The sequence below is a fragment of the Podarcis melisellensis genome (assembly GCF_964234715.1).
Source record: "Podarcis melisellensis genome assembly, chromosome: 8".
In the NCBI taxonomy this organism is placed as follows: Eukaryota; Metazoa; Chordata; class Lepidosauria; order Squamata; family Lacertidae; genus Podarcis; species Podarcis melisellensis.
The window spans coordinates 50,776,034-50,803,505 of NC_138540.1; the positions used below are offsets into that span (position 1 = coordinate 50,776,034).

At 44.0% G+C, this 27,472-nt stretch overlaps 1 protein-coding gene across 1 annotated transcript in view; it reads right to left on the bottom strand.

Annotated features, from left to right (window-relative positions):
• Positions 1-27,472, bottom strand: part of LOC309375853 (polycystin-1-like protein 2) — a gene marked incomplete at its 5' end in the record, with an annotated part of 46,846 nt that overhangs the window by 15,026 nt on the left and 4,348 nt on the right. Inside the window, 26 exons of the mRNA XM_081921771.1 lie at positions 246-474; positions 1,551-1,767; positions 3,132-3,352; positions 4,346-4,545; positions 5,197-5,343; positions 5,666-5,844; positions 6,065-6,166; positions 7,104-7,334; positions 7,711-7,931; positions 8,571-8,796; positions 9,620-9,751; positions 10,317-10,443; positions 10,974-11,098; positions 11,277-11,459; positions 12,812-12,937; positions 15,589-15,783; positions 17,167-17,312; positions 18,297-18,497; positions 19,964-20,105; positions 21,062-21,182; positions 21,688-21,895; positions 22,225-22,342; positions 23,637-23,686; positions 24,796-24,894; positions 25,800-26,204; positions 26,850-27,079. Coding sequence (XP_081777897.1) covers positions 246-474; positions 1,551-1,767; positions 3,132-3,352; positions 4,346-4,545; positions 5,197-5,343; positions 5,666-5,844; positions 6,065-6,166; positions 7,104-7,334; positions 7,711-7,931; positions 8,571-8,796; positions 9,620-9,751; positions 10,317-10,443; positions 10,974-11,098; positions 11,277-11,459; positions 12,812-12,937; positions 15,589-15,783; positions 17,167-17,312; positions 18,297-18,497; positions 19,964-20,105; positions 21,062-21,182; positions 21,688-21,895; positions 22,225-22,342; positions 23,637-23,686; positions 24,796-24,894; positions 25,800-26,204; positions 26,850-27,079 — 4,581 coding nt within the window. The remainder of the gene's footprint in view (positions 1-245; positions 475-1,550; positions 1,768-3,131; positions 3,353-4,345; positions 4,546-5,196; positions 5,344-5,665; positions 5,845-6,064; positions 6,167-7,103; positions 7,335-7,710; positions 7,932-8,570; positions 8,797-9,619; positions 9,752-10,316; positions 10,444-10,973; positions 11,099-11,276; positions 11,460-12,811; positions 12,938-15,588; positions 15,784-17,166; positions 17,313-18,296; positions 18,498-19,963; positions 20,106-21,061; positions 21,183-21,687; positions 21,896-22,224; positions 22,343-23,636; positions 23,687-24,795; positions 24,895-25,799; positions 26,205-26,849; positions 27,080-27,472) is intronic.

Below are 27,472 nucleotides of genomic sequence, written 5' to 3' on the forward strand. Positions count from 1 at the left end.
GGTCTATTCATCTCAGTAGGTCTAATCTGAGCAAAGCTTAGCTGAGTACAACCTGTGGCCCTATGGTGGATTTTTGGCCTCAGTTTTCCCTTCCTCAAACTGTAAACTGGGAATAACAGACCTATTTCATAGGAGTCCTATGAGGAAAAAGCCAATAAGATAAAGCTTGTAAATGTTCTTATGTAAGATAAATGCATGGGCAATGGCATGAGGCCCATGGACCTTCCCCAAACCCATCATTTTACCTCTCGCTGATGGATGCTGCAGAGCACAGCTGGCTTTCCAGGAAGTCCTTCATGTGCCGAACCTGCCTCACAGCCTGGGAGTAGCTTTGTGGGCTCTGGAATCTGTGAGGCCCCAACAGCTCCATCTCCATCTCCACATGCTGCAGCTGCATGTAGAGGCAGCGGTTGTAGTCTCGATGCTTCAGCTTTTCACCCACTCCTTTTTCTGGGGTTGGAGTCCTTGTCTTTTCTAGAGGGAGAGGAAAACTAAAAGTTGTTTACTTGGAAATTAAAAGAACACAGTCATTTGTAACAGCTGTTTGATGGTGGAACAGACTCTCCTTCACGGGAGGCTTTTGAACAGAGGTTGGATGGCTACTTGTCAGGGATTCCTTACCTGTGATTCCTGCATGCCATCTCGAACTCACCTTTTCTGTAAACTAGTAAAGGTAAAGGGACCCCTGACCATTAGGTCCAGTCGTGACCGACTCTGGGGTTGCAGCGCTCATCTCACTTTACTGGCCGAGGCAGCCGGCGTTTGTCCGCAGACAGCTTCCGGGTCATGTGGCCAGCATGACTAAGCTGCTTCTGGCTAACCAGAGCAGCACACGGAAACACCATTACCTTCCCGCGAGAGCAGTACCTATTTATCTACTTGCATTTTTATATGCTTTCGAACTGCTTGGTTGGCAGGAGCTGGGACTGAGGAACGGGAGCTCACCCCGTTGCAGGGATTTGAACCATCGACCTTCTGATCAGCAAGTCCTAGGCTCTGTGGTTTAACCCACAGCGCCACCCGCGTCCCTCATTTCTGTAAACTAGAATGCCTCAAATGCAGCAAACTTTCCCCATAGGGAGTTGCTCCACCCCTCAATCATTTTGGTTGCTCTTTTCCTGAACCCTTCCCAACTTTACACTGCGCTTTCTGAGTTAATGTGGCCAGAACGGTACAAATGCAGTCACACCATAGATTTGTATAAAGGCATTATGATATTGGCAGTTTTATATTCAGTTATATTTCTAATCATTCCTAACATGAAAATTGCCCCTTTTTCACAGTTGCCTCACACTAGAATCCCAAGGTCTCGTTCCTGGTCAGCCACCAGCAGTTCCAACCCAATAAACATATGTGTGAAATTAAGATTTTTTTTTGCCGCAACAGGCAGCAAAAGGTCTCAGGCTGGCCCTGGTGAACTGCCTCAGAGAGTGAGCATGTCAGCCGCTAGGACCGCGTTGCCTGCCAGATGGTTCTGTGTCCTTGGGAGCTGTTATCACCTTCACTTACCGGAATTTTGCCGCATCGGAAATTGCCAGCTTGTAACTTACCTTGTAAATCCACCAAGCCGAGGGTGATGATAATTGGATCATCTTTCTTCTTGCTCTCGTCATAAAATTCCTGTCCGATCCTGTTCTGCTGGCAGATAATGTCCTCAACCAAGGCCAAGAGCTTGTTGATGTCAGTCGATTTGCCAAAATCAGGGTCTGGGGAAGGCAGTGGGGCCTTGAGGGTTTTGAACAGGGAGTTGGCAATTCGCCTGATATCCTGTATGGAATCAAAAGATATGGTGTCAATGGGAAAGAAAATCCAAATTTGCCAAGATTATGAAAATGCCATCTGTGTTGGTTTCATGCAGAAAACATGCAAGGTTTCCCCCCTCTTGATCCAGGCCCAAACCCTAAAAAAAACCCACCCCCCTCTTACCCAAAAAGAAGATGAACAGAATCTTGCAATTAGGGGACATGCTACAGCTCAGTGGTAGGGCACCTGTTCTGCATCCAGAAGGCTCCAGTTTCAATACCCAGCATCTCCAGTTAGGACTGGGAGAAAACCCTGCCTGAAAACACTGTAGAGCAGCTGCCAGTCAGTGTAGACAATACTGTGCTGTATGGACTGTTGTGTCTGGCTCAGTATAAGGCAGTTTCCTTTGTTCCTATATACAGTACCAGGGACGTCGAACTCCCAACAGATTGTGATGTACTCACAGTATAAAAAAACTGACCGTGCTCTACCCATTGTCATTAGATGAATCAAAGTTGTTGGGCTTTCTTGGAAAACCAAAGTTATTCAGCTTTTTTAGGAGAGGCAAAGTTGTTCAGCTTTTCTTAGGAAGCCAGAGTGGTTGAGCTTTTTTGAGGAAGCAGTAGTTGTTGAGCTTTCTAAGTCATTTTTTATTTTGGGGAAAGGAGATCCAGAGATCAACCAGTATCTACCAGAAACACCCCACGATCTACCAGAACTTGAATTCCTTTTCCAAAGAAATAAAATGCTGGAGGAGAGAAGCGACTACGTATTATCATGTTCATGAAATTGAGCCTATACTGCTCAGGGATTGTGTCCTTGATTGCACAGGCGCAGTGGAGCCATCAGAGGAGGATTTTGGGGCAGAAATCCCAGGCCCCATGCAGCAGATAGAGGGAAGGCAGTCTGCAAAACCAGAAGGGCAGTTTACCAGATTCTCAAATCGAGAAATACACATTGCACTTTAAAGAATGGGGTGTGTGGGCGAATAAAATCGTCATGCCCAGAGTCTTGTTTGTTTGTTTATCTAAATTTAGGAGAGTTTATAAACCATTTCATCAGAGTCACCAGTGTCAGGTGGAGCAACAGGAACATGAAAGCTTGGCTTGTTACCAGGTCAGGCTATTTCGTTCATGTAGGTCAGTACTGTCTGTTCTGACTGGCAGGGTCTCAAACAGAGAACATAGGAAGCTTCCTGATGTTTTCAAGACTGACTAGCAGTGGCTTCCAGAGTTTTAGGCAGGAGCTTGTTTTCAGCCCTACCTGCAGGTGCCGGGGATTGAAACTGCGACCTTCTGCTTTTGTCCTTCTAAGTGGAGATGGCACCTTCTGTGGGCAAAGCATGTTTGACTCAGCATAAGACAGCTTTGTATCGTCACGTGGCTTGCCTTGATCACAGCCTCCGGAGTGAGTGACACATTCTGGGTGGCTTGGTGCAGAGGCACAGGTAGGTCGGGGGACACTCGCCCACTTTTCCCTGGCTTCTTCTCTTTCTTAGGCTGAGACCGGATGTTCCTGAAGATCTGGACGATGAGCAAGTTGATGGGGAACATGAGGAGGGAGCTCTCAAAGCCAATCATCACCTCCTGCCACGTGAACTCTATTTTACCTGGCAACATCAGGTAGAAGAGAGGCTTTGCTGTTAGGGATCAGTTAGAATTTTCATTTTCTTTGCATTTTAATGAGAAACTACCTAACACATACTTCTAGAACAACAGAGTCTTTCTTTCAGGAATAAAAGCAAACTCACAGAAAACTGAAGACTGGGATGAAAGCCATTAGAACTACTATTTTCCTAAACCTATTCTCATTCTGCTTATTCCCTCTACTCTCCACTCTCTTGCAACAGCAACCAGCTAAATTCCTGTTAAAGTCCCAGCATTCCATACCTTAACACTCCAACATTCCAAACATATATGCAACATTCCTCCCTACCTAACATTCCATACTCCAAGCAAACTATCCTCCTTTCCTAATACAAATCCCAAACCTGGTTCATTACAGAGACATTTTATTTGGGATGTCAACACTCTGATCTGATGAATCCATGTTCTTTGCTTAAGAAGCTGAGCCATGCATGCTGGAAAGCTTTTCTAGTAAGCATTTATATAGCAGGTTTCACACACTCAGAGTGCTTCACATGGATAATCTCGGAAATCTTGCAAACAGCCCTTCAGAGTAGGCCAGTATGGTTATTCCCAAATAACTGAAGAAATGAGCAAAGTAGCAACCTGCTTAAAGTCACCTAGAAGAAGAAGAAGAAGAGTTTGGATTTGATATCCCGCCTTTCACTCCCCTTCAGGAGTCTCAAAGCGGCTAACATTCTCCTTTCCCTTCCTCCCCCACAACAAACACTCTGTGAGGTGAGTGGGGCTGAGAGACTTCAAAGAAGTATGACTGGCCCAAGGTCACCCAGCAGCTGCATGTGGAGGAGTGGAGACTCGAACCCGGTTTCCCAGATTACAAGACTACCGCTCTTAACCACTACACCACACTGGCTCTCAAGAACCCTTCAGATCTATAGAACCCCTTCCTTGTTCAGCAATCTGTCTTAGCTCTCACCACAGTTCCAATTCAAGCGGTGAGGCTGGCATGCAGTTACCTAAATCCATTTTCTGGTCAGCTGGATCCTTAGGCACACCCCAGAACATGATGCTGGTCAGCATGGTGCACAGAAGCAGTGAGAAGCAGCAGGATACCCTCTGGGCTCGCGTGAAGGAGCTACGCGGTGAGCGGTTGAAAATGGAGTACCAAATATGCCCATCACGGAAACCCTTTGAGGTCTTCATGAAAAACAGATTGCTGCAGAGGAGCAAAGAAGGTGTCAGGCTGGATCACGAGTAACATTTATTGTAAGCTAAAACGTAAGACTGTTTTGTGGATACATGGCTTCATGACAACACAGACAAATGAAACCACCAGAGTCACATAAATCATTCTGGTGTGACTTGTAGTCTTCACCCTGTTAATGAACTCTAGCTGGGTGGGGAGCATCTGTCTTCCCAGACTGGCCCCTGGCTTGTTGTTATCTTACACCTAGGAAGACATGACCTCCAACCAGGGGCCAGGGAGTGGGGAGAAGACCTTCCACCTCCTTCTGTAAGTTTTACTAGCTAGTCATTTCTATGGCAACAAACCTATACTTGGCCAATTCTTCAGTCATGTAAAAAGATGTTTAACAGTCTTGGTGGCCATTAACTTAACCACTTCAGCAGTTCCTTCCACTCTAGAACTACAACTTACAGATATAAAGCTACAGGCTTGCAGGGGACACAAAGATGGCATTCATACCAGCCCCACTACCCTATTCATTTTACACACGCACACACACACTTCTGCATTACCTACAAAACCCATGTGCAAGGGAATCTCTACTTCATAACCAGTGGAAGCATTTCTGGTGGGGACAAAGCAGCCAGAGGAAACTGCTCCTTCTGGTCCAGCCTAACATACCTGAACTGCTTCATATCTTCCTCAGTAGCTATGGGGAACACTTTATCGAGGACACAATCTCCGACATCAATGGCTAGCCAAGAGTTGCAGAGGAAATACCATTTCTGATCCGTGGCCACATCATGAACCAGCACACGGTTCACATACCTGTGAACAAAAACAACAGAAAGAAGCTAGCGGCACTGATTTGGGATAGGTTCGCACAACACAAGTGCACCAGAGCCCCCATTGCAAATCCACTCTTGACCATGATTTACCAAGCCAACTTCACCCCTCTCCCTCTCAGTTACCAGCAGCAACCTCCACATTGGGAAAACAGGTGAGCAGCGTCTCCTCACCTGGCTCTGCCTCAGTGGCTGCTACTGCCCATGGGGGAGCTCACCATGCAGCCTATCAGCTGGCTCCTCTTTCCCAGCCCTAGTTTAAAGGGTGCCCCTTTCCCTGTTCCATCTCTTTGCCCCTAGCATACCAGGACGGGCTGCCTCCAGAATTGTCATGCCACAGCCGGATGCTCTGCAGTTCCCCGAGAGGAAACAGTGTACACAGCAGGAAGACATCCACTCCTCCTCGCTCAAAGACTGGCATGTCGGGGTCCACCAGGTGGTGTGGCTCACTCTCCCCTTCCTGGCCGTACAAGGTCAGAGTCACCTGGAATAGCAATTGTTCATGCTTGTACTGTACTTGCGTGCCACCAAATCCTGAGCTGTGAATAGGTGTCTGAATGGAGCAAATGCAGGTGTCTGTGAACACAACCAGGGGCTGTGTCACTATTTACTGATTTATGATTTGCACTTATAGCCTACAGGGTTTCAGGCATGAGCTACAGCTCCTTACTCATGTGCAACAATGCCCAGGACCCCATTGGTACCTTGGAGGTTGTAGCTGAGCCTCGACGGTGTCCGGTAAAAACAGTCACCAGGTAGCGATACTGAGCAAAGGGGTCGTTGTCCTCCAACACCGTTATCTTCACCTGGATATTTTATGGCAGCATCAGCAAAGACATGCAAACGATGAATGAAAATATGTAATGTAGGGAAGAGGAGAATGATTACTAGATCTGAATCTAAGACGTACCTGGAAATAGGACCAGGTGTTGTTGTTTTTTGCTGAGGGATTCCCCACCCCATAATTTATTTACACCTCGAAGGAAACACATAGGGTCTTTAAATGGAATGCTGATTACCTCTTCCTCTTTGCACCATCTCAAAAATACATTTTTTAAAAATATTTCTTAACTACCCTTCTTCGAGAGATTTCAGGGCAGTTTAAAGAAGTATGAAAACAAGTCATATACAAAGGCACAGCTCTATGTAACAACTACAAAAATGTGCCTAAAGGCACAAGACTGTAACATCAACGTATTAATGAGAGGAAGTTTACGATCAAGTAGACAAAAGCCTATTACAATTGCAAAGTGTACATTTCAGCAAGGATGACAAAGAGCCGCACAGTGGAAAAATATTTATTATTGTACAGTTGTACCTTGGTTCTGGAACGCCTTGTGACTCGAATGTTTTGTCTCCCGAACACCACAAACCCGTATCTGAAGAAGTGTGCATGCACACGAAAGCTCATACCAAGAACTAACTTAGTTGGTCTTTAAAGTGCTACTGGAAGGAATTTTTTTTGTTTTGACCACAAACCCGGAAGTGAGTGTTTTGGTTTGTGAATGTTTTTTGGAAGCCGATTGTCCAACACGGCTGACGTGGCTTCCAATTGAGTGCAGGAAGCTCCTGCTGCCAATTGGAAGCCATGCCTTGGTTTCTGAACATTTTTGGAAGTCAAATGGACTTCTGGAATGGACTCCGAGAACCAAGGTACCCCTGTATTGAAGAATGCTCAGTTGAAGAATGCTCTAAGCAACCAACAGCTTCCAGATAAAAGTTCTAGCTGAGAACAAGACTTACTTTGGCATCATCTTGGATGTCTTTTCTTCTGGCCCAGATCAGAACCAGCAGGTACACGAGGAAGATGCTGCCCACAGTTGTCACCACCACAGGGTTGTCCACAAAGGTGGCAAACAACTCCACCGTTCTGCTGACGTCGATGGAGTTTGGCATCACAAAGAAGGAGCTCCCAAAGAATGTCAGGTGGTTACAGAGACACTGAGTGCCATTGGGGTTTGTTTTGGGGCCAACCTGCAAGCCAAGGAATAGTTGTCTTTATGATACCTATCTATCCATACATTCCTATAAGAATCCAAAAATACCCACTCACAAGCTTGTGACTTTGTGCAAACCTTGTGAGTAGATTTTTTTCCCTTACAGGAACGGAGGAAGCTGCCTTATCCTGAGCCAGACTATTGTTCTGTCTAGCTCAGTACAGCCTACTCTGACTGGCAGTGGTTCTTCAATGTTTCAGGCAGAAGCCTCCCTCTGCCCTACCTGGAGATGCCAGGGACTGAACCTGGGACCTTCTGCATGCTAGGCTGGTGCTCTACCACTAAGCTGTGGTCCTCCCCCAAATTTCATTACTCAGGATGCCCCTCCACTGCATTATATTCTGTCTACTCACATGGCATCCATAGCTGTTCCAGTTCCCTTGGTGCTCATCCCAGAATACACATTGGGAGACAAAGCAAGTGACAGAAACATTTATGTCATTGGTAGCCATGGACTCCAGTTCTGTTTCTGGTCTCACAATGAAATAGTAGGTCCCTTCTCCAAAAATAAGGTCTTCCGGGTGAAGGATCCAGGAATATGCAACATCTGGAACAGATGTGGTTGAGCTGAAGTCTAGGGAAGTATGATCAGATTAAGCAATGCTTATTGCTTTATTTATAACATTTTTACGTGGTTATAACATGGCTTTGAAACATTAACAAGAGACCACAAAGGTTTTATAAGTCATGATTAAAAGTCTACTAAAAAGATTAAAAGGTTATTCTTAGTGGGAAAGGTTGTAATGTAAGAAAGGTTACATATACACATTGCAAACCCCAAATGGACCAACAAGAGTACAGTGAAATAAAGAGGTTAAATGCACCCAGCTTTCCCTCAGACTAAACAGTCTCTCAACATAACATTCTCTCTAAAGATTCTCGCATTAGAGTTGCAGCTCCTCCTTTTTTGGAGTGCTGTCTTCCTTGTCATTGGGACACTCACTTTGATCTGCCTTTCTTTCATCTGGTACCCTCAGGCTACCCAAGCCCCTTAAAGCCCAAGCCACAAAGCACTTGCAAACATTGCCTACAGTTTGTGTCTTTCTCAATGGTTTTACCACCTTCCAATTGGTTTCCCAAGTAAGGTTTTATAAACAAACCCCTTAATTCTCAAACTAACCTGCATGAAAGATTTGTAGTTTTTACACAGGCTTACATCACCCTTTGGTTGATGAGCAAGCAACCAGACCTCTATCAGAGTGTTTATTTTTACCTCTTGAATTTCTGTTGAGAGGAAGGCGTGTCATCAATTCATAGTCAGTCTCGTTGGGGTGATAGCCATATCCCAAATATAGGATAAGTGGAATGTCTTGGTCCAGCTGTAGATGGATCACTAGAGATGCATTTACTGAAGTCACATTGACTTGGAGAGCATTGAAGTTTCCCAGATTCAACACATTCAGGTCATTGTCAGTTGCTGAATTCCTTGGCAGCATTATCTGCGTTTAATGTCAACAGTTCAATTCTGGAAATGCCCCCAAACCCTGATAAATTTTTAAAAACCTATGCTGTCATCAGGCAGGGAGACCCAGCTGAAGTATAAATGCAAGTGTGTGTGTGTTTGTATATTACATTTCTACCCCACCTTCTTTCTATGGAACGCCATATGTCTTTAATGGGGTTTCCCCTTCCCAGGCAGTCTCAAGCCAAGCACTGCCCAAATTCAGACTTGTTTGGTTTCAGCAAGGTTCCTGCATCAATACCTTAAGACAGAGCTTTCCAAACCGTGTGTTGCGACACATTAGTATCTTGGCTGCAGTGTGCAGGTGTGCCATGCCAATGTTCCCCACTCTCCTCCCAGGGCTGAAAACAGGTCAATTTAACCTCCGATTTCTTAGTAAAACTGAATTACGAAGAAGTACTGAATGTCTAAGAAGTGTGCCACCAACATGAAAAGTTTGAAAGCTCTGCTTAAGACCATGTCTTGGATGCTATGGTTAACCTGTGGCCATCCAGATGGTGCTAGACTACAACTCCCATCACCCTGACCATAGGCCAGGGGTGGCAAACTGTAGTTTGTAGCCTACTAACTCCTGCTTTGTGTAGACCCATTTAATTTAATAGATCTTAGTTAATAATGTCCACCAATTTCCATGGCTTTACTATAAGTAAGACTATTGTTGGATCTAAGCCTGGATGTGCTTGGTGGGCTGGGCTTCTCCCCTCATCACAAAACAGTTAGCAATGATGAATGAACGAAGTGGCCTGTTTTTAGAAAAGCACATGGTCCTGTCCTTCAGAAATGCACACAAGGAAAATTACCTCAATGTCTTCTGTAAGATTCTTAACTGGAATAACCAGTCCATCTAGGCTGGTGAGGGAGAGGCCTCCCACAGCACCATGGATATCAAAGCTGTCACTTGTGGAAAAGGGGTTCACAGACAAGCTCACCATCTACAGGAAGAGATTTTTAAGCACCAAAAAGATTTGATCACAGAACTGTAGAGTTGGAAGGGACCTCACAACCCCCCACAATGCAGATGACCACCCAATCTATGTTTAAAAACCTTCAATGTACTACCACTGCAACAACTTCTGCTTCTAACTTGCTAGTTGCTTGTTACACAGATGTCTACAACTTCCAGCATTTTTATAAGTAAAATACAATATCAACACATTCATACAAAACCAGATGAAATTCCTACAAAATACAAATGCATAAAAATTCTTCTGCTGATCTACTTCTTTTCTGCCTCTCAAAGCACCTGAACTTTTTCTTTAGTATTCTTTTTCTGTACGTAGCCTTGTAAAATGTACTTCCTATTTCTGTTTGTTCTAGTTCCCTACATCTTTCCTCCTCCCCCTTTTCCACCCTTTATTGGGCAGGTGGGGAACAGGTGGGTCAGTTTCTATAGTCCCATTGTTTATATTGTTATTAAAGCCAATAAAAGCCTTAATAAGAAAGGAAGAAAATGAATTCCCAGAGCAAGCTAAAGCACAGTAAAAACGGGACACTTGCCCTGATGTCCACTGTCTCGTCTCTGTCTCCTGAGATGCTGAGAGAAGAGGCAGAGGGCAGAGTGAAGCTGGCAGAGCTGGAGTCAGAGACATGAATGGATGTGCTGTCTGCGTTGTCTGTCTGCAACCTTTCCAGAGAAAGATCAGAAAAAAGTCAGAAAAGATGGAAGCAAAGAAGAAAAAATCACAGAAGTAGGAACCAAAACATAGGAAGTTGCTTTATACCAAGTCAGACCATTGGTTCATCTAGCTCAGTATTGTCTACACTGACTGGCAGTGGCACTGACTGACAGGTTTCTCTCAGCCCTACCTAGAGATGCTGGGGATTGGATCTGGGACCTCCTGCATACAATGCAGAAGGCATAGGAGGCTGCCTTAAACCAAGTCATACTATTGCTCCATCTAACTCTATAGTGTCTCCATCACGGGTGGGCAACCTTTCTGGGCCTGAGGGCTACATTTCCTTCTGGGTAACCTTGTTTGACTCCGATCTTTCAACTGACTTACAAATGAAACATTCCCTACTGGAAAATCCAAAGTCATTTTTTGTTATTAGGGTTGTTGCCTTGCCACATAGTTAATGGGATGCTTGTTGCTGCAGTTATGCTACATTTTCCCTGGAGGGTGATGAAAAAGCAGTAAAGCAAAATCTGTTTACCGGTTGATGTACATAGCTGCAGAGGGGGCTGTGAGCACCATGGGTTCATTGTCAGGCAACTTCCCAATCAAGAGAGCACTCTGGAGGTTTTCAATGGTGTTTAGAAGCTGCAGCGACACCAAACTCTAGGACAGAAGAAAGAAACCACACTCTGAACCTTCTTCCTTTGATGGTTTCCCAGCCGGTGCTTCCCACCATTCCTCTGTGTGTCCAGCCAGTCCATTACACTCTTCCATAGCCACAATATGCTATATATACTTTTGCATGCTATAGCTCTTTGACATTTCATAGTTTTGCGCCCACCTGTGCAGTCTCTGGTCCAGCAGTATCCTCTGTCCCATTCTGCACAGCAGCTTCAAGGACGTTGCTCACTGCATTGAACAGATAGCTGGCAGCCTCCTTGCGCTTCAGGTCATCTTCGCCATCTTCAGCATTCACAATCAGCAAGGATTCACTGACATCCTTCAAAGTATTACCGGCTTCCACCTGAATGAGAAAAGAGGCCTCTAAGTGGACATAGCCCTCCAGGCTAAAGAGAACAAACTAGCAGGTGTTTCATAGCTCCCTTCTTCCCAAATTCAGGTGATAAGCAAATGACAGGGCAGCACCTCTCACAAACCACTGTAGATTGGCAAGGGCCCTCTGCCAGGAGGTACTTGACACACACACACGTTCTGCTTCCCTCCAATGAAACTGAACATTGGGAGAGTCGGGACCAAGAAAAGAAAGCATTTCACACAGCTATGGAATCTGTTCCCAAAAAAGGCTGCAATGATGGACACCTATTTGAATGGTTTTAAAACGGGGTGAGCTCCCGTTGCTCGGTCCCTGCTCCTGCCAACCTAGCAGTTCGAAAGCACGTCAAAGTGCAAGTAGATAAAGAGGTACCGCTCCAGTGGGAAGGTAAGCGGCATTTCCGTGTGCTGCTCTGGTTTCGCCAGAGGCGGCTTAGTCATGCTGGCCACATGACCCGGAAGCTGTACGCCGGCTTCCTCAGCCAATAAAGCGAGATGAGCGCCACAACCCCAGAGTCATCTGTGACTGGACCTAATGGTCAGGGGTCCCTTTACTTTACTAAAAAATAGACAAATTCATAGAGGATAAGGCTATCAAGGGCTACTAGGCATGGTGGCTATGTTCTACCTCCACTGTTGGATTCTTCAGTATGTTACTGATAATACTAGTTGCTGAGAATCACAGGTGGGGAGAGGGCCGTTGGCTCCTGGTTAGCCAATATGAGAACAGGGTCTTGGACTAGGAAGACCTTTGGCTGACCCAGAAAGGCTCTTCTTATGTTTGGTACAAGGTGGAGGGTTCCATCAGTCTTAGGTGGGTTCCTTTTCCTCTTTGAAATTTCTGTCCCAACTCCAGTTATCTAAGGGCACCAAAGAGGTGACCAACAGTTTTATAAGTACCGCCTTCCTCTAAGAATTAATCATAGAATCCAGTGGTACCTTGGGTTAAGTACTTAATTCGTTCCGGAGGTCCGTTTTTAACCTGAAACTGTTCTTAACCTGAAGCACCACTTTAGCTAATGGGGCCTCCTGCTGCTGCCGCGCCACCGGAACACGATTTCTGTTCTCATCCTGAAGCAAAGTTCTTAACCTGAAGCACTATTTCTGGGTTAGCGGAGTCTGTAACCTGAAGCGTATGTAACCTGAAGCGTATGTAACCCGAGGTACCACTGTAGTTCCTTCAATTCCCCCCCACTTTCAACCCCCCCTTACCAGTCTGTTAAAAGCACCACTAATCTCAGATTCTCACATTGTCAATACATCTGTTGCCTCTTTGCATGAACCACACGCAGTTATGAAGAAATGCACATTTCTGCCACTCACCTGTGCAGAGGAAGAGAGCTCTTCACTCCTGTAAGTGATTTCCTTGAGCACCTCTGACATCTTAAGAGCCGTCTGCATTGATGTTACATTTACAGCAGAGAGGGTTGTCAGCATAAGCTCTCGCAACTGGGGATGCAAAGACAGATCATTAGAGACAATATAAATACTGGTTATTGATGGTCATGTTTCTAATAGACCTATCCCTGGCAGAACAGGATCAGCTAGTACAGAAGTGGCCAACCTTTCTAGGTCCATGGGCACATCTGGATTTTTGAGTGAGTTGCCATGGGTACCATCCACTCTGATCACTTCCTTCTATCTCCCCCTGGATCATCCTCCTACCCCAACACACAGAAAGAGAAAGTGCAGAGACACATTTCACATTTCCATGTGATCTGACTAAAACATCAGATCCAGCAGAATTAACCTGAAGCTTGAAAAGCACATAGTAGGGAAATCAGGAAGTGGCAAAGGGTGTCCCTTCCAGCTTCCTCCTCTATGTACTTTTCAAGCAAGAAAATGCTAATCACCTTTGCCACTCCAGGATCAGGTGGACAGTGAAACTGGGGGCTCAGGGTTTCACAAGCACCAGACGAAGACCTGCATCTAGAGGTTGTGCATTGGTGACCTGTGATTTGCTACATGCTACTGAATATCATAGGGTGGTGACTCCAAAATGGGCATTTTCAGCTGCTGCCCTTGTTCTGTGGAATGTCTGTCCCTCAGCCATACATAAAGCATCTCCTCCTTCAGATGTCTTATAAAGACTTATCTTTTTGCGCAGCCTTTCCCTGTTTGCCATAAGATTGACTCCTGATTTTTCTGTATGAATCCCCTAAATCTGCTTATAAATAAATGCTTTTATATTTTTATATCTTTCTGTTGATTTTAGCCTATATTTTTGTTTTAATGGATATTGTTTTTATATTGTACATAGTGTACACAGCTTTGAGATTTTTAAGTGGTTCAGAAATGCTTTTAAATAAAAATATACATATAGAATTTCCGGCTCCCAATGGTTTAACAATAGCAACAACCAAAAGTCTTTCTCTCCCATGCCCTTCACCTCCTCATTTGGGCTGCCAAAATCAAGAATGCTTGAGAAAGCAGGAATAGATTTGTGGGTAAAATAATTAGGATGCGAGCCATTTTCTGCTACTGAAAACAAATTCCTAAGCTCTGCATGCGCTCAGAGGCATCTTGCCTTGCAATTCTATGTGCACCTTCTTGAGCCAATATTTTGCACTTGGCTTCAATTGGGGACCTCAGAGTCCCAATGGGAAAAAGTAGACCCTCACCAAGCTTAAAGTCTGCCCACCCCTACTGTAAATTATAGGGTGGAAAGTGGTTTTTATGTCTTATCTGAGTTGAAATTCACTCTAATTGCAAATTCCCAGTTTATCTTCCAGTTGACCATATAAATAGAGGAATATATTAACTGCATGAGAATGAAGGGAATTTATGAATGTGGAATAAATCCATTTACAATAACAAGAGTTCCTAGTGAGATGAACATGTAGCCTTTTTGAGCATAAGTACCAGCTACCCCGTGACTTTCAAAATGATCATTATTAATGCCAATTAAACAATTCTTTACACTTCTCTGGCTTCTTTTATTTGCACATCTAGAGGCATTTTGGCAGTGCCAGACAGGATTTGGATCCCCAAAGCACTAAAATAATACAAACCCTATTTGTGACAATTGGCTTCCAAACCCAAACAATGCTTCAGGAACTGGGGAACAAGGCCATATCTGAGGGATATCCTGCTTATTAGCAAAGGACACATTAACAGGATGAGCTGTAATTTCATTATTTCACACAAGATTACTGCAAAGGTGTCTATGCGGGGACAACTTTGGAATTAGACCCCAAGCTTCATTTTGTGCAAAATGCTGCTGGCATTTGAAGATCAGAGCATATAAATCCAGACTTATTCCACCTGCTGTAGTTATCTATTTGTTTCCAGGATTAACATAAAGTGTGAGTATTGGCTTTAAAACTGAACAGCTTAGGGCCAGGTTGCCTTTCAGAAACTGCCTGCTCCTCCTTTTTTTTTTTTAAAAAAGAACGTTTAAATAGTTTTTATTTTGTCAGAGAAACTGCCTGCTCTTTCATGAGCCTACCAGGCCTTGGAGATTGGCCTTGGAGACCTTGCTCTCTGTAGTGCCTGTATACGAGATCCTGTGTGCAGGCAAGAGAGAAGGAGCCTTCTCAGTGCTGGGGCTGGGATTGTGGGGCTGGTGGAGATTTGCTGGACTCCATGTTCCCATCTTTTAATGGGTGGTAAAGCTCTTTTTATTCCAGTTAGCTTTTAATTAATGACCCACTGGTTGTTTTTTTTTAATTTATATGTATTTATAAAAGTAATTATGTACCACCCTCTCATAAAATATCAGGCCAGTGCACAACAATATGTACACCATTAAAAACAACAAAGGTATCATTAAAATAACTGGCTGGTGAAAAGGTTGTAAACAGCTATAACAATTATTTCTTTCCTACCCAACTGTTAATGCTGTTAGTTGAGTGGGGGTTTACATAGGGGCACTACCATTGGGCAAAATGCGCTGATGTCACAGAGGGTGTGGGAAGCCTTATGCCCCCACAGCTGAGAGGTAGGGGAAGCACCTGTGGTCTGCCCAGATCAAGCAATGGCACCAGAAGATATTGATTCTACATTCCATGAGTAGCTTGTAGTAGCTAAACTATACAAATGCTGCTTAGACACCAAAGGAATAGTAAAAATGGTTCCAGGATGTAATATGTGCAGCTAACCTCTTTCCGTGTATCTGTCCGCAGAGATGAATTAACACTCTCTTCTTTTGTTTCTAGATTAAGGACAGAAGAGACTGACTTGTACAGCTGGAACAGGGTCATGCTGTTGTTCTCGCCTTTGAGGATGGTGTTCGATTTTTCCGAAATAATGGCTTGCAAGGTCTGGTTTCCGCTGCTTATGTCCTGATGTTGAACCTGATAAAGCAAGGGGGAAAAGCACACAGTTGTTCATTCCATAACCACCAAGGACATTCTTGCTGCTGAATGCCAGAGTGGATGTGTTGTTATTCTTAGGCTTAGTCCCCTCCTCTTAGCCCTTGTGTGGCTAGAAAACAAACAGCAGATGCAGATGCTCAAGGCTGAGGTCAGGACCATGATATACAGCAGAAGGCTTTAAGCTTTTCATCTCATTATAGTCCTGATCCAAATCAGTTCTCTGACACCTACAGTTTGCAATGAGAAGAAAGTTTTCAGATAGGGGCTTAATATTGTAAATGGGTTGTTGACAACATGATTCTATAATAGAGGAGACACAGCAGGTGGAATTTTCTTTCTGAGAAAAACCCATCTGCTGTGTCACCTCTACTTTCTTTACTTTTCTTTTGATCCCACCATCAAAGTTGGTGGGATATTAGGAGGGATATTGGGAATATTGGGGAGGGGAATGTTCTGGGGACCAGATCAAGCCCCTGAACTGTGTGGGTTCGTCACCCTATCTGTTCTGTGGCAGAGCCTTCCTGTGGAGAAAAGACTCATTAGGCTGCACTTTCTGGAAACAATTGAAGACAGTTTTGTTTTGACAAGATATTGCAGCTGGATAAATGGTTGCAGGCCTAGTCGCCGTTCTCCCCAGTCCTCTACCCCCAGAGAAACGAAAGACAACTGAGACTAGTTATGGATTGAAACAGGCCACAACTTTATTGAATACAGATGAGAGAGGTTTGGCTTGGGCATGGAGCAAGTAAATATGTCCAGCCTGCTTGCCAGAAGTGACACAATGGTCAATCCACGCAGGGGTTCCTAAGACTTACATCAAATAGGGACTGCTGTCTGGGGGAGAGCCAAGGGTCCTAGGCCCCAGCTGGGCATGCAGACATGGCCACTCCCCCCAGATCCATTTAAGGGGATGTCCAGCATTTGGAGGGGCAGGCAGAGACTACAACCTCCTCTCCATCCCAGATTGATATTGCCCCAATGCCCAACCAAGTTGTGATGATTGCTATGAGGTAGGCAAAACCAATAGGCTGGTGACCATTTGCCTGGTGAACAAATTTCTACCCAGCCCCAGAATACAGCGACCACCTTAGCCACCCTCTCCTCCCATCAGGGCAGGAGGCCAATCCTGGGATTCCTTGAGGGAGACTCTGCCATCCAGCAACACCGCAAGGGTGAGTGGACATCTTTGCCTTGATTGTCTATTTTGTACGGCCTCAGTTTTGTTATAAATGTATTTACTCGTGTGTGTGTGTGTTTAACTGTGTTCATTGAACATCACCTTAAGACAGCTGTATAGAATATGATGATGATAATATAGATAGCAAAGGCACAGACAGCAGAAGCCAGTGAAGTCACACCTACCCTGGCAGTGGCATTGGTATAAACGGTGTCACCATAGATGTTGCTCACACCAATTTTAATCCATAAAAGAAAGTTATCGTCTGCTTCTCCAAGTGGAAGGTAAACTGAAGGTAGGACAGGCTCTTGTCCACAGTGTAGAAGAGAATCTGGAGGAGGGAGGGAGACTGGTTCAGGTGACAGAGTAGGAAACCAATTTTTCCATGACCCAGTTTGACAGCAGCAGCAGGGCATTTCATGATCCGTGTTAGACTTGGATTGCAATGGCCAGATGCACATTTATTTGTCATTTGTCATTTTCTATTTATAGCCAGTGGTTCTAACACAGGGTGGGGTGGGAAGCCTGTGGCCTTACTGTTGTTGCTAGACTACAATGGCCTACAACTGAGTAGGGAGGGGCAAATTTCTCAGTTTCGGTTTCTCATTTTTCCAGTCTTAAGTTCAGTTCCCCACATTTCCACATCAGCTTGTGATTTATTTTTTTAAATTCACCATGAAAGTTCATTTTAGTGTGAATTTCTCCAAATACACACATTTCTTATGCAATTTTGCAAAACAATTGCCCCTGATACGACCCATTCCTGGGTGTTATTTTCACCACTACACACTTTAGTAGTAGTTTAGCTACTACAAGCTACTTGTGGAGTGTAGAACCTGACCACTTAGCATAAGGGTGGGGAACCACAGACCCAGCATCCAAATGTGGCCCTCCAAGCATCTCTATTTGGCCTTCGAGACTCCCTCTAGGCCACACCCCTTTCCTAGGACACACTTTACCCTGGCCCTGCTCTGCACCCTCTAGGATACTTTTGCCAGGCTGGGATGTGTCATTGAATTGTGAATGTTTATTTTATTGTATATTATTTATTTATTTCAGTTATTTATATCTATTTTAATGCCTCTTGCTTACCTGGATGGATGCCCCAGAATGTGCCTTTTACTGGAATGTAACCTACTGTATAAAAGTAAGAAGCACCCTTTTCGTTACACCACTTCTGCCTCTAACCACACTAAACACTGGCATGCCATCCCTATGAGAGAATACAGCTACAGAGGTGCCTTCAGTTAGAACATGTGGACCAGAACCAACCTTAGACAAACAGTGAATGCAAGCAGCCACCTCTGACTCTTACTTGTCTCCAGGTAGAAGCAGTATGTGAGTGAGGAGCTGTCAGCTGGAAGGCACTGATCCACCAGACAGGGAGAGTGGCAGGAGATGGAGAAGCTGGTGAGCACTGATCCTTGAGCAGGAGATACAGTACATACTGGGGCTACAGGTGGAGGCACGGTGCTCACAGTATAGGTGTCTTCACCATATTTGTCCTCACTCATAGCTGGCAAATTTAGAAAGAAAACAAGTCAAAAGTGAGTTTGCTATGGTTTGTGCACTATTGCGACATAAAAGGAGCACTTGGCTTTTTGGATTAATATTACTTATACATTTTGCTGCACCACAGCAACACCTGTGTGGTCATGCACTGGCCATGCTTCACCCTGCCTCTCCCCCCCCAAAAAAACCCAATCACACCTTAGTGGCAGCATTTGTATATAGGCTCCCATCCGTGTCAGCTAACAGCCATTTTAGAACCCCCAAAATGCCTCGGTCCAATATGTCTGAAGGAGCGTCTCCACCCCCATCATTCTACCCGGACGCTGAGGTCCAGCACCGAGGGCCTTCTGGCGGTTCCCTCGCTGCGAGAAGCCAAGTTACAGGGAACCAGACAGAGAGCCTTCTTGGTAGTGGCGCCCGCCCTGTGGAACGCCCTCCCACCAGATGTCAAAGAGAACAACAACTACCAGACTTTTAGAAGACATCTGAAGGCAGTCCTGTTTAGGGAAGCTTTTAATGTTTGATGTATTGCAATGTTTTAATATGTTTTTGGAAGCCGCCCAGAGTGGCTGGGGAAGCCCAGCAAGATGGGGGGGGGTATAAATATTATTATTATTATTATTATTATTATTATTATTATTATTATTACCTGGCAATGCCTAGACATCTCCCAGCAGCCACTCCAAACGCTCCCACAGGTCCAAAAAAGGTTGGAGCCCTGGAAGAGTTTGTTTCAATGCCCATTGTAGGTTTCATCCTGCAGGGCTTTGAAATATTTGTCGTTCTTTGCACCAGGGAGAACTCTGAACTGCACATTTGTTTTGCTGTTATAATGCTGTTAAGAATATGCTAATCTTCTACCTGAAGATGTCTTGGAAACTTAAATTGGTTAAAAATGGAGCAGTCGTATTACTGGCTGGGGTTCTGTTTAGTTCTTGCATAATCCCTGCTTTAAAACAGCTGCTTTGGTTGCCGGTTCATTTCCAGGCTCAATTCAATGTATTAACAGGTTTAAGGTTAAAACCTTAAATGATTCAGGCCCTCAAATCCTGAAAGACCACCTCCTTCCCTATAGGTCGGCAGAGGAGACCCTCTTGGTTGTTCCACCACCCTCAGAAGTTCAGTGGGTAGGGCATTCTTTGTGGCAGCCCCTAAATTGTGGAATGCTGAAGCACACATCTTTTCTCTTGTTTTTGACACCTGAGATGTACCCACCTTATTTCTGTGATTTCTGTGTTTTAAACTGTTTTTAACATTGTCTTTCAATTGTTTCAAACTGCCCTGGAGCCTTTGAGTGAAGGGCAGGTAATTAATAGCCATAAAAATAATACTCAGTAGTGCTTAGAGCAGCTTACAGGTAGAAAACAAACAACGCTTGATAGCATGCAGTATTAAAACTAACAGTTGGAAGCAAACAATTATTACTAAAGCCATAGTAAATGTAGATTATCCAAATTCTGGCTTTCCCACCTGTTACTTTAATTCGAAACGCTTCTCCCTGGGTTTGCAAGAAGGAGCTGTTTAGCACCAACATTGGTGTGCCACTCTGAAGCAAAGTGAGGGAGCTTTGTGGGAAAGCATTCAAGGTACAGCTTGGTGGAAGAGGATTGGGCTGGTGAGGGGAATGAACCACAAGGGAAAGAGAGAGAGAAAGCAGAAGAAACACGGATTAAAACATGTCCAGTTCTCAAACAACAAGTTCTCACCTAGCTCTCAGACAGTTGTATTAATCTCTCCCTTGTCCCTTTTAAAAGGATAACCAGCTTTTGATAGTCTTGCCTTCTTTCTCTAAGGGCACATCCAGACTGCAGCTGATTTCAGGTCATCTAGCCTCCTCACAGAGAAATCAAAATTTGATTTTTTAAAATTTTATCAAATAGATATCTTGCCTGGGGCAGCAAACCCATCAATGATGCAGTATTTTTTAAAAAATATTTATGTAAAACATTTTAAAACAACTGAAAACATGTAAAAACAAAAATCACAATAAGAACATAAAACAAATTTAAAAACAGATGTAACTATATCATGTGTCTAGATAGGCCTGCTGAAAGATAAAATGGTCATTAAATACCCAATCTCATCTAATCTCCCTGCAAACAAATCAAGATAAAAGCTCAATAAGCAGGTTGTCTGCTGCTGGCTATTTAGTGAACATCCTTCTGATTTGTTTGTCGGAAGGTTACATGATGTTATGTCAAAGCAAATGTCATCTCACACATAGGATGGATCTGTCCATTTCTGTTCTCTCAGTTAAAATCTGTTCCCCACATTTCTGCAGCCATTTGTAGATTTCTTTGTAAATAACTCTCATGAAAATTCATTAGCATTTCAATACAAATTTCTTCAAATAAACACATTTTTAATGAAGTTTTGCAAGTAGTTTTTTCCAATATATCGAGTTCTTGTCAACATTGTTTTGTTAGGGAACTGCATCATAACATTCAAATAAGTACAAATTTTGAAAAATGGCTGTGTTTTGTTTTTCACATTGTTTCAGAAAGTGCAAATTTCATTGATTCAACTTTTGTATGTGTACAGAATTTCTGACATGGGCAACAGGCTCACCTTTCTGTGGAACGTATAATCCAAGTACCACTTGTACAGCATAGCCTTTGCGTCTGTCCCCATGGATGCTAGGAGCGTCACGTCTTCAGTAACATTCACTGGTTTGCAGTTCATTTTGCAGCTAGGGGGAAGGCAGGACCTGCAGTTAGCAAGCTCAAGGAGCAAGCTAAGGGGAGTGAACTGTGCTTGCCTACCAAATGAGCTCTGTGCTTTTGGGTGGAATGATATAATCAGTGCTGTGCATCTGTGATACTCAGAACCGGGATTCTTGAACGTCTTCCTGTCGAACAGATCTACTGTTGCCTAGCTGGCTTCCCCAAGCAAACCTGACCTGTCAGGGTAGCATCTTGCCATCCTTCACCCTCCCCATGCATCAAAGAAAAGAGTCTGGTTGCTGGATCAGGCCAGTGGCCCATCTAGTCCAGCATCCTGTTCTCCTGGTGGCCAGTCAGAGGCCCTAATGGGAAGCCTGTAAGTAGGACCTGAGCACAATGGCATTCTAGTCATTTAAGATTTACAGCAAGTGGAATTCAGGAGCAAACTGCCTCTGACAGCTTCTGTATGAGGCTTTCACCTGACACTGTCAGAACCTCAGAGTGCAAGGAAATAAATAAAGTGCAGCACACCTGATCTGCAGGCTCACATCCTGCTTTGCTGTAATGTAGAGGCATTGCTCATCCTGTTTTTCTTCTTTCTCTGGGCTTTTGACTGTAACTGTCACTGTCACTGCAGAGCTGGGAGGAGGTAAGCAAGCCGGCGGGATCCGGATCTCTCTTTGGTCTGTGAGGATGGAATGCTCTTGCACACATTGGTCCCATTCAGGCCAGCAGTAACCTTCAAAGGCAATTTTCAGCTGAATCATTTGAGAGAACCCAGCACCCAGTGTTTTTATATTGGACACTTTAGCCCTGTATATGCATTTTTGTACACATTGTGTGGCTGGAGAACTGCGCTGCAAAATCAGAATGTGTGAATGTGTGAATTAGGTAGGTTCACCTTTAAATGTGAACTGAATCAAACGGATCTCCCAGCCCTAAACTTGGATAAACAAACCAAACATATCAGCTCACTTAGAACATGAGGACGCTTTCATATTCTTTTGAATGGAGAGTTCTGGTCACAATTGTAAAGGGGAGAAGGGCAGTGAAACACAACATACATACCGCAAGACCAGGTGTAGGTAGAATTAGTGCTGTCATCAGGCCAGCCAAGAATGATTGTTGTGAAGAGGTTGGCATGGCGGCTGGGCTTAATGTAGATCTTGTTTTTCCCTTTGTCATCCTAAACCAGAAATGATGAAGAAAAGTAATTGTCAGAGCAGTTGCATCTTCCATGTGCAAGCAGACACAGAAAAGACATAACCAGAATGAACAAGAGGTTGGAGCAACTCCCGTTTGAGGAAAGCCCCCACAACGTCTGGGACTTTTTAGTTGGGGGGGGGAGTAAGAAGTGGCATGATAAACATGTGCAAAATTATGCTTGGTGTGAATAAGATGGAGGATACCTTAATCTGGGGCTATCCAGTTAAACTGATTGACAGGGGATTCAGGACAGACAAAAGGAAGTCCTCCTTCACTCAGCACATAGTTGAAGCATGGAATTTGCTCCCACAAGAAGTGATGGCCACCAATGTGGGCGCCTTTAAAAAGGGGGTTGGACAAGTTCCTGAAGGATAATTCTATCAGTGAATACTAGCTGGCTGTATGTTACCTTCACTGTTGGAGGTAGCCTGCCTCTGAATTCCAGTTGCTCTTGTGAGCTTTCCAGAGGCAGCTGGTTGCCCACTGTGGGAACAGGATGCTGAGCTAGATGGTCTGATCCAGAATGGTTTTATTCTTAGGTGTGTTGCCTTTTGGGACAGGTTTTCCTTGGTTTAAGTACCTCTCGCTTCCTTGATGTCTGGTGAGAACCCTCCCTTTTAAAAATCTTGTCATGATATAAGCCATTATCCGTCCCACATTGCAGACAGGGAATGAACATTCTTGGACATTCCAAAGGCTCCTTAGTGACTTCATAGACATGCAGGAATTTTGGGGGTATATATTTTATTTATTAACTGGTTTTGTTGGTTGGTTGGTTTTGTCTTTGATGCCATCCTAATAGTTTTGCTGAAGCACAGCCAAACATAAAACGTAGGCTTCAGTACTAACTCCACTTACTTGGGAGTAAGTCCCATTGAGTTCAGAAGGACTTAACTCAGAGTAAGCATAGTTAAGATTGTAGCCTCAATAAATACAGTGGCTTATACCCAACATTGGTCATACTCCAAGTAGACCCACTGAAATTAATGGACATGACTAAGTTAGGTTTATTCATGTCACTGGATCTACTCTGAATACAGCTTACTTGGATACAACCCAACAACAGCGCAATCAAATGCATGCTTTCTTAGAAGTAAGTCCCACTGCGTATAATGGGGATTACCCTCAGGCAAGAGGGCATCAGCTTGAAATAATCCAGTGTCTTAACCATGTCATCACATTAAGAAGAAAGAAACGCCATTCATTAATCCCTGTGAAATATTTTCAAAAAGATTTTTTTGTTATTTTCATTCTTTCTTTTAATAGATACTCACAACTCTTTTTTCACCATTTACATTGGACTGTTCTTTGTCCTCAAGAGGATCTGTTGAACACAAAGAATAAATCAGAAGGCTTCAATAGCACCTGCAAATGCCACGCTTACCTTTTCTGTATAAATCAAGGTTATTTTTCCAGGTCTGTGTAAAAGTTACACAACAATTGGTAGAAATTGCTCCCCAAAGCATCACAGTGTATAAGGATTCAGTTTGTTCATGGGAAGGAGGGAGACAGACTTCATTTATCGGGACCTCATGCTGCCTCATACTAAGCACCCAGCTGTTCCATCTGGTCCCATGACTTCATTATATGGAATCTATGTGCAGCCAAATGCAAAGGGGGAGGAGCAACCCTTTTCAACCAGTGTGTTGAGGGTGGGCCCTACCATAAGGCTTGGGGTGGAAACCTTTTCCAGGCTGGTGGCTAAGCGGGGGGCGGGGAGAGAGAGAGAGAGAGAGAGAGAGAGAGAGAGAGAGAGAGAGAGAGAGAGAGAGAGAATGGGAACATTGGGAGTGTCAAATAAAACCAGAAGTGAAACCAGGGATGGTTCCCCAGGGATATGTTACCAACTGCAGGAGTTCTTGTTGGTTTGTCCTCTGATTACCGTACTTTTCCGTGTTTAAGACTAGGTTTTTTTTACTTTAAATTAAGGTTAAAAATCTGGGGGCATCTTATACATGGATAGTGCACATGCCCATTTTCTAAATTTGGGGTCCCCAAAAGTAGGGGGCGTCTTATACACGGAAAAATACGGTATTACAGTGGTACCTTGTTTTAAGAACAGTCCAGTTTAAGAACAATTTGGTTTACAAACTCCGCAAAACCGGAAATAGTGTCTTGGTTTGAGAACTTTATCTCAGTCTAAGAATGGAATCCGAACGGTGGAAGGGCAACGGTGGCGGGAGACCTTATTAGGAAAAGCACGCCTCGGTTTAGGAATGGTTTTGGTTTAAGAAGTCTGTGGTGCCCTCTCATCAAAAGGATACCAAATCCTGTAATGCTGTTTTTGTGACTTCTTACCACTTGGAAGTGGGAAGCACACAACAGTATGAATAAAATGCAATGGAAAAGAAGACAGAAGTATAATTTAAAAAGTATGATTGCTCTTCCTTTTTATGAAGTCATCATTTGGCATAATCAAGAGCCTGCTATTACCTTCTTTGTGAGAACTGTTAGATGAGACGATTACAGTTCCTGCATCAGTGCTCATGTTCGAGAAGGCATTAACAGCAAACACCTTGACCTGGAAGGTACCTGGAAAGAAGACATGGGGAAAGGTAAATAAGGGTGAATAAGAATAAGCTGGGAACCAAAGATCCACGGGGCCAGGCAGATTAAGGGGTGAAACTTCTTAGGGCAGGTGCAAAGTCTATTGGTGCCAATCAGGGAAGTGTACCACCTTGTAAAAAGAGGGTGGGAACATGGCTTCATGTGGCTTGATGGACAAAAAATGGAGCAAAAAATATTAGTACAAGACCTTTCACCCATGATTTTATAGCAAGGTGCTTTAATTTATGTGATATCTATATCTGTTATTTATTAATGTATAACCGTAGTCCTCTTGGCAATGCACAACAATTTAGTAAAAAAAAAAATGAATTAAAACACAAATCAAATATCCCATTTCTTGGAACAGTGAAGCAAGGGGGGGTGCTATACATCAGCGGTACAGCATCTGCTTTGCAAGCTGAGGGCTCCAATTTCAATCCCTGGCATCTCTGGGCAGGGCTGGGGAGACTATACTGTGCTAGAAGGACAGTGGTCTGACTCATTATAAGGCAGCTCCCTATGCAACATCTGGAGGGCCACAGGTTCTCCATTCATAAGACTGGGCTTTGGTTTCATCCAGCTGGGTTCTTCTTATCTTCCATCTCAAATACTGGTCATCTGACCAGTCTCAGGGCCAGCCTCAGTTTTGGGGCTCCCCTTGTGCCAGATGCCCCTGGTGGGCCCATTCCTCCTCCTTGCTGTTGCTCACTTGCTTTCCTTCAGCCACACAGAGGGAAAGGGGATGGGAGCTCCTCCTTCTCACCCCCATGTGGTGTATGTATGGTACACTGCAGATTCCCCCTTCCCTTCTCTTTCTCTCTCATTTTTCATACTTTTAAAAGAAGACTCATCTGGCTCAGTTACACGTTTGTGCTTTTGTGTGGAAGTACCTTCAGACTTCACTGGGATTCTGTAGGTCTCGGCTTCTCCTTCGGTGAAGTCCTTCAAGTGGGAAAAGGTCTCATTCAGCCCGGTCACCTCAAACCTCAGTTTCTCAGGAGACCCATGACGTACAGAGACTTTTATCTCCAGATCTTCTCCCAAAACCACAGAGTGGGAGCTTAATATGGCCTGAAGACCAGAGATTGCTTCGACTAAATGAACCGTCAGGATTTCCGAAACGTCTGCTTCTGTGGTGTTGCTGGACGCAACTATTTCAAGATTATGTATGCCAGGACCAAGCAGCCGTTGGGATGCGCCATCCAGGGTGAGATTGTGAGGAGCGATTCCTTCCTTCACCCTGGACTCCATCAGAGTTTTGTTATCAGCCAGCACCGTATAGGTCACTCCACTACCTGAAAAGGAAAAATTGTTTCCAAAATGTGGTGTAAATTATATCTCGTTTCGCATCCTTTTGCAAAACATTTAAAACATTTATTTTAGGTACTAAATACTGTATCAGTTTATTTACTGTAATACTATAGCAATGTGGTTTAATTTGGCACCATCCATGTGCATGGCATTACAAAAGAATCAAATACTGTATAAAAATAATAAAACCGATTAAAAAGAAAGCAGAGGCAGATGTCAAACACAGCAGCACTGAAACAAGCAAAAAAAACAATCCATCAAATTTACAGTTTTAAATGACAGAAATCAGTTACAACATGCCTTTGGGAATAAAACTGTTTTCAACACCTGTCTAAAATGGGAAGTCAATGGACCTTACCTGGTTGGAGAACCACATTTCAAAATTTGGAAAAGTGTTAATTTCAAAGGAAGACTGTGCTTTGGGACGTGTATGGTTTAAGAAAGTCTGAATTACATGGATTTGCCTTCAAATGCAAACTGAATTGAATTTCTCCCTAAGCATGAAATGTGTTTTGTTTTTTAAAAAAGCGCAGTTAAAAGTCTCTTCTATGTGCTCTGAAAGTGCATTGTTCAAACTACTATTGATCTGCAAAAGAATATATAAACAAAAAGGAAGTGATGGCTCTGACCTCCATTAAGTTCCACTTGAATCCATAACACCTCTTCATAAAGAGTCCTGCAATGTGAAGTGTTCCCTACTTCATATTTGCTGAAGCACCCGGTCACCAAAAGCTCGTCCATTTTGTCTTGCACGGTGATCAGTTTCTGAGCTGTGACGTGCCACTCGCTGGTTGTGCACTCCACAAAGATGGTGAATTCGCCAGGAGATGTGAAGCGATGGGTCACATTGCTAGACAGGCTTGAGGTACATAATGGAACATGTTAGAAGCAGAACAAGCCAAACCTGCAACAAAATGTTGCAGCGCGAGTGCTCCTGTTTAGGATTTTAGTCAGCAAGCAACCACATCCTTTTTCAGGATAATCCATTCCATTCTCCAACAATGCTCATATGTGCATTTTTCAAGTTAAAATTTCATCATTTTTGCAGCGTTTAAAGCATTCATTTCATTCCTTTGCTGTGCCATTGGGAAGCCTTGCTCTCTCTTATACCTAGAACAGTGTGTTTCAATCTGTGAGCCAGGGGGCAACCACTGACACTCAGTCCACTTTCAGGTGGGCCTCAGCACTGCAGCCTGCCCACTCTGTCCTGTTTGTGGTGTGGCCTTCGGGCTGAACTGATGCCAGCACCCCA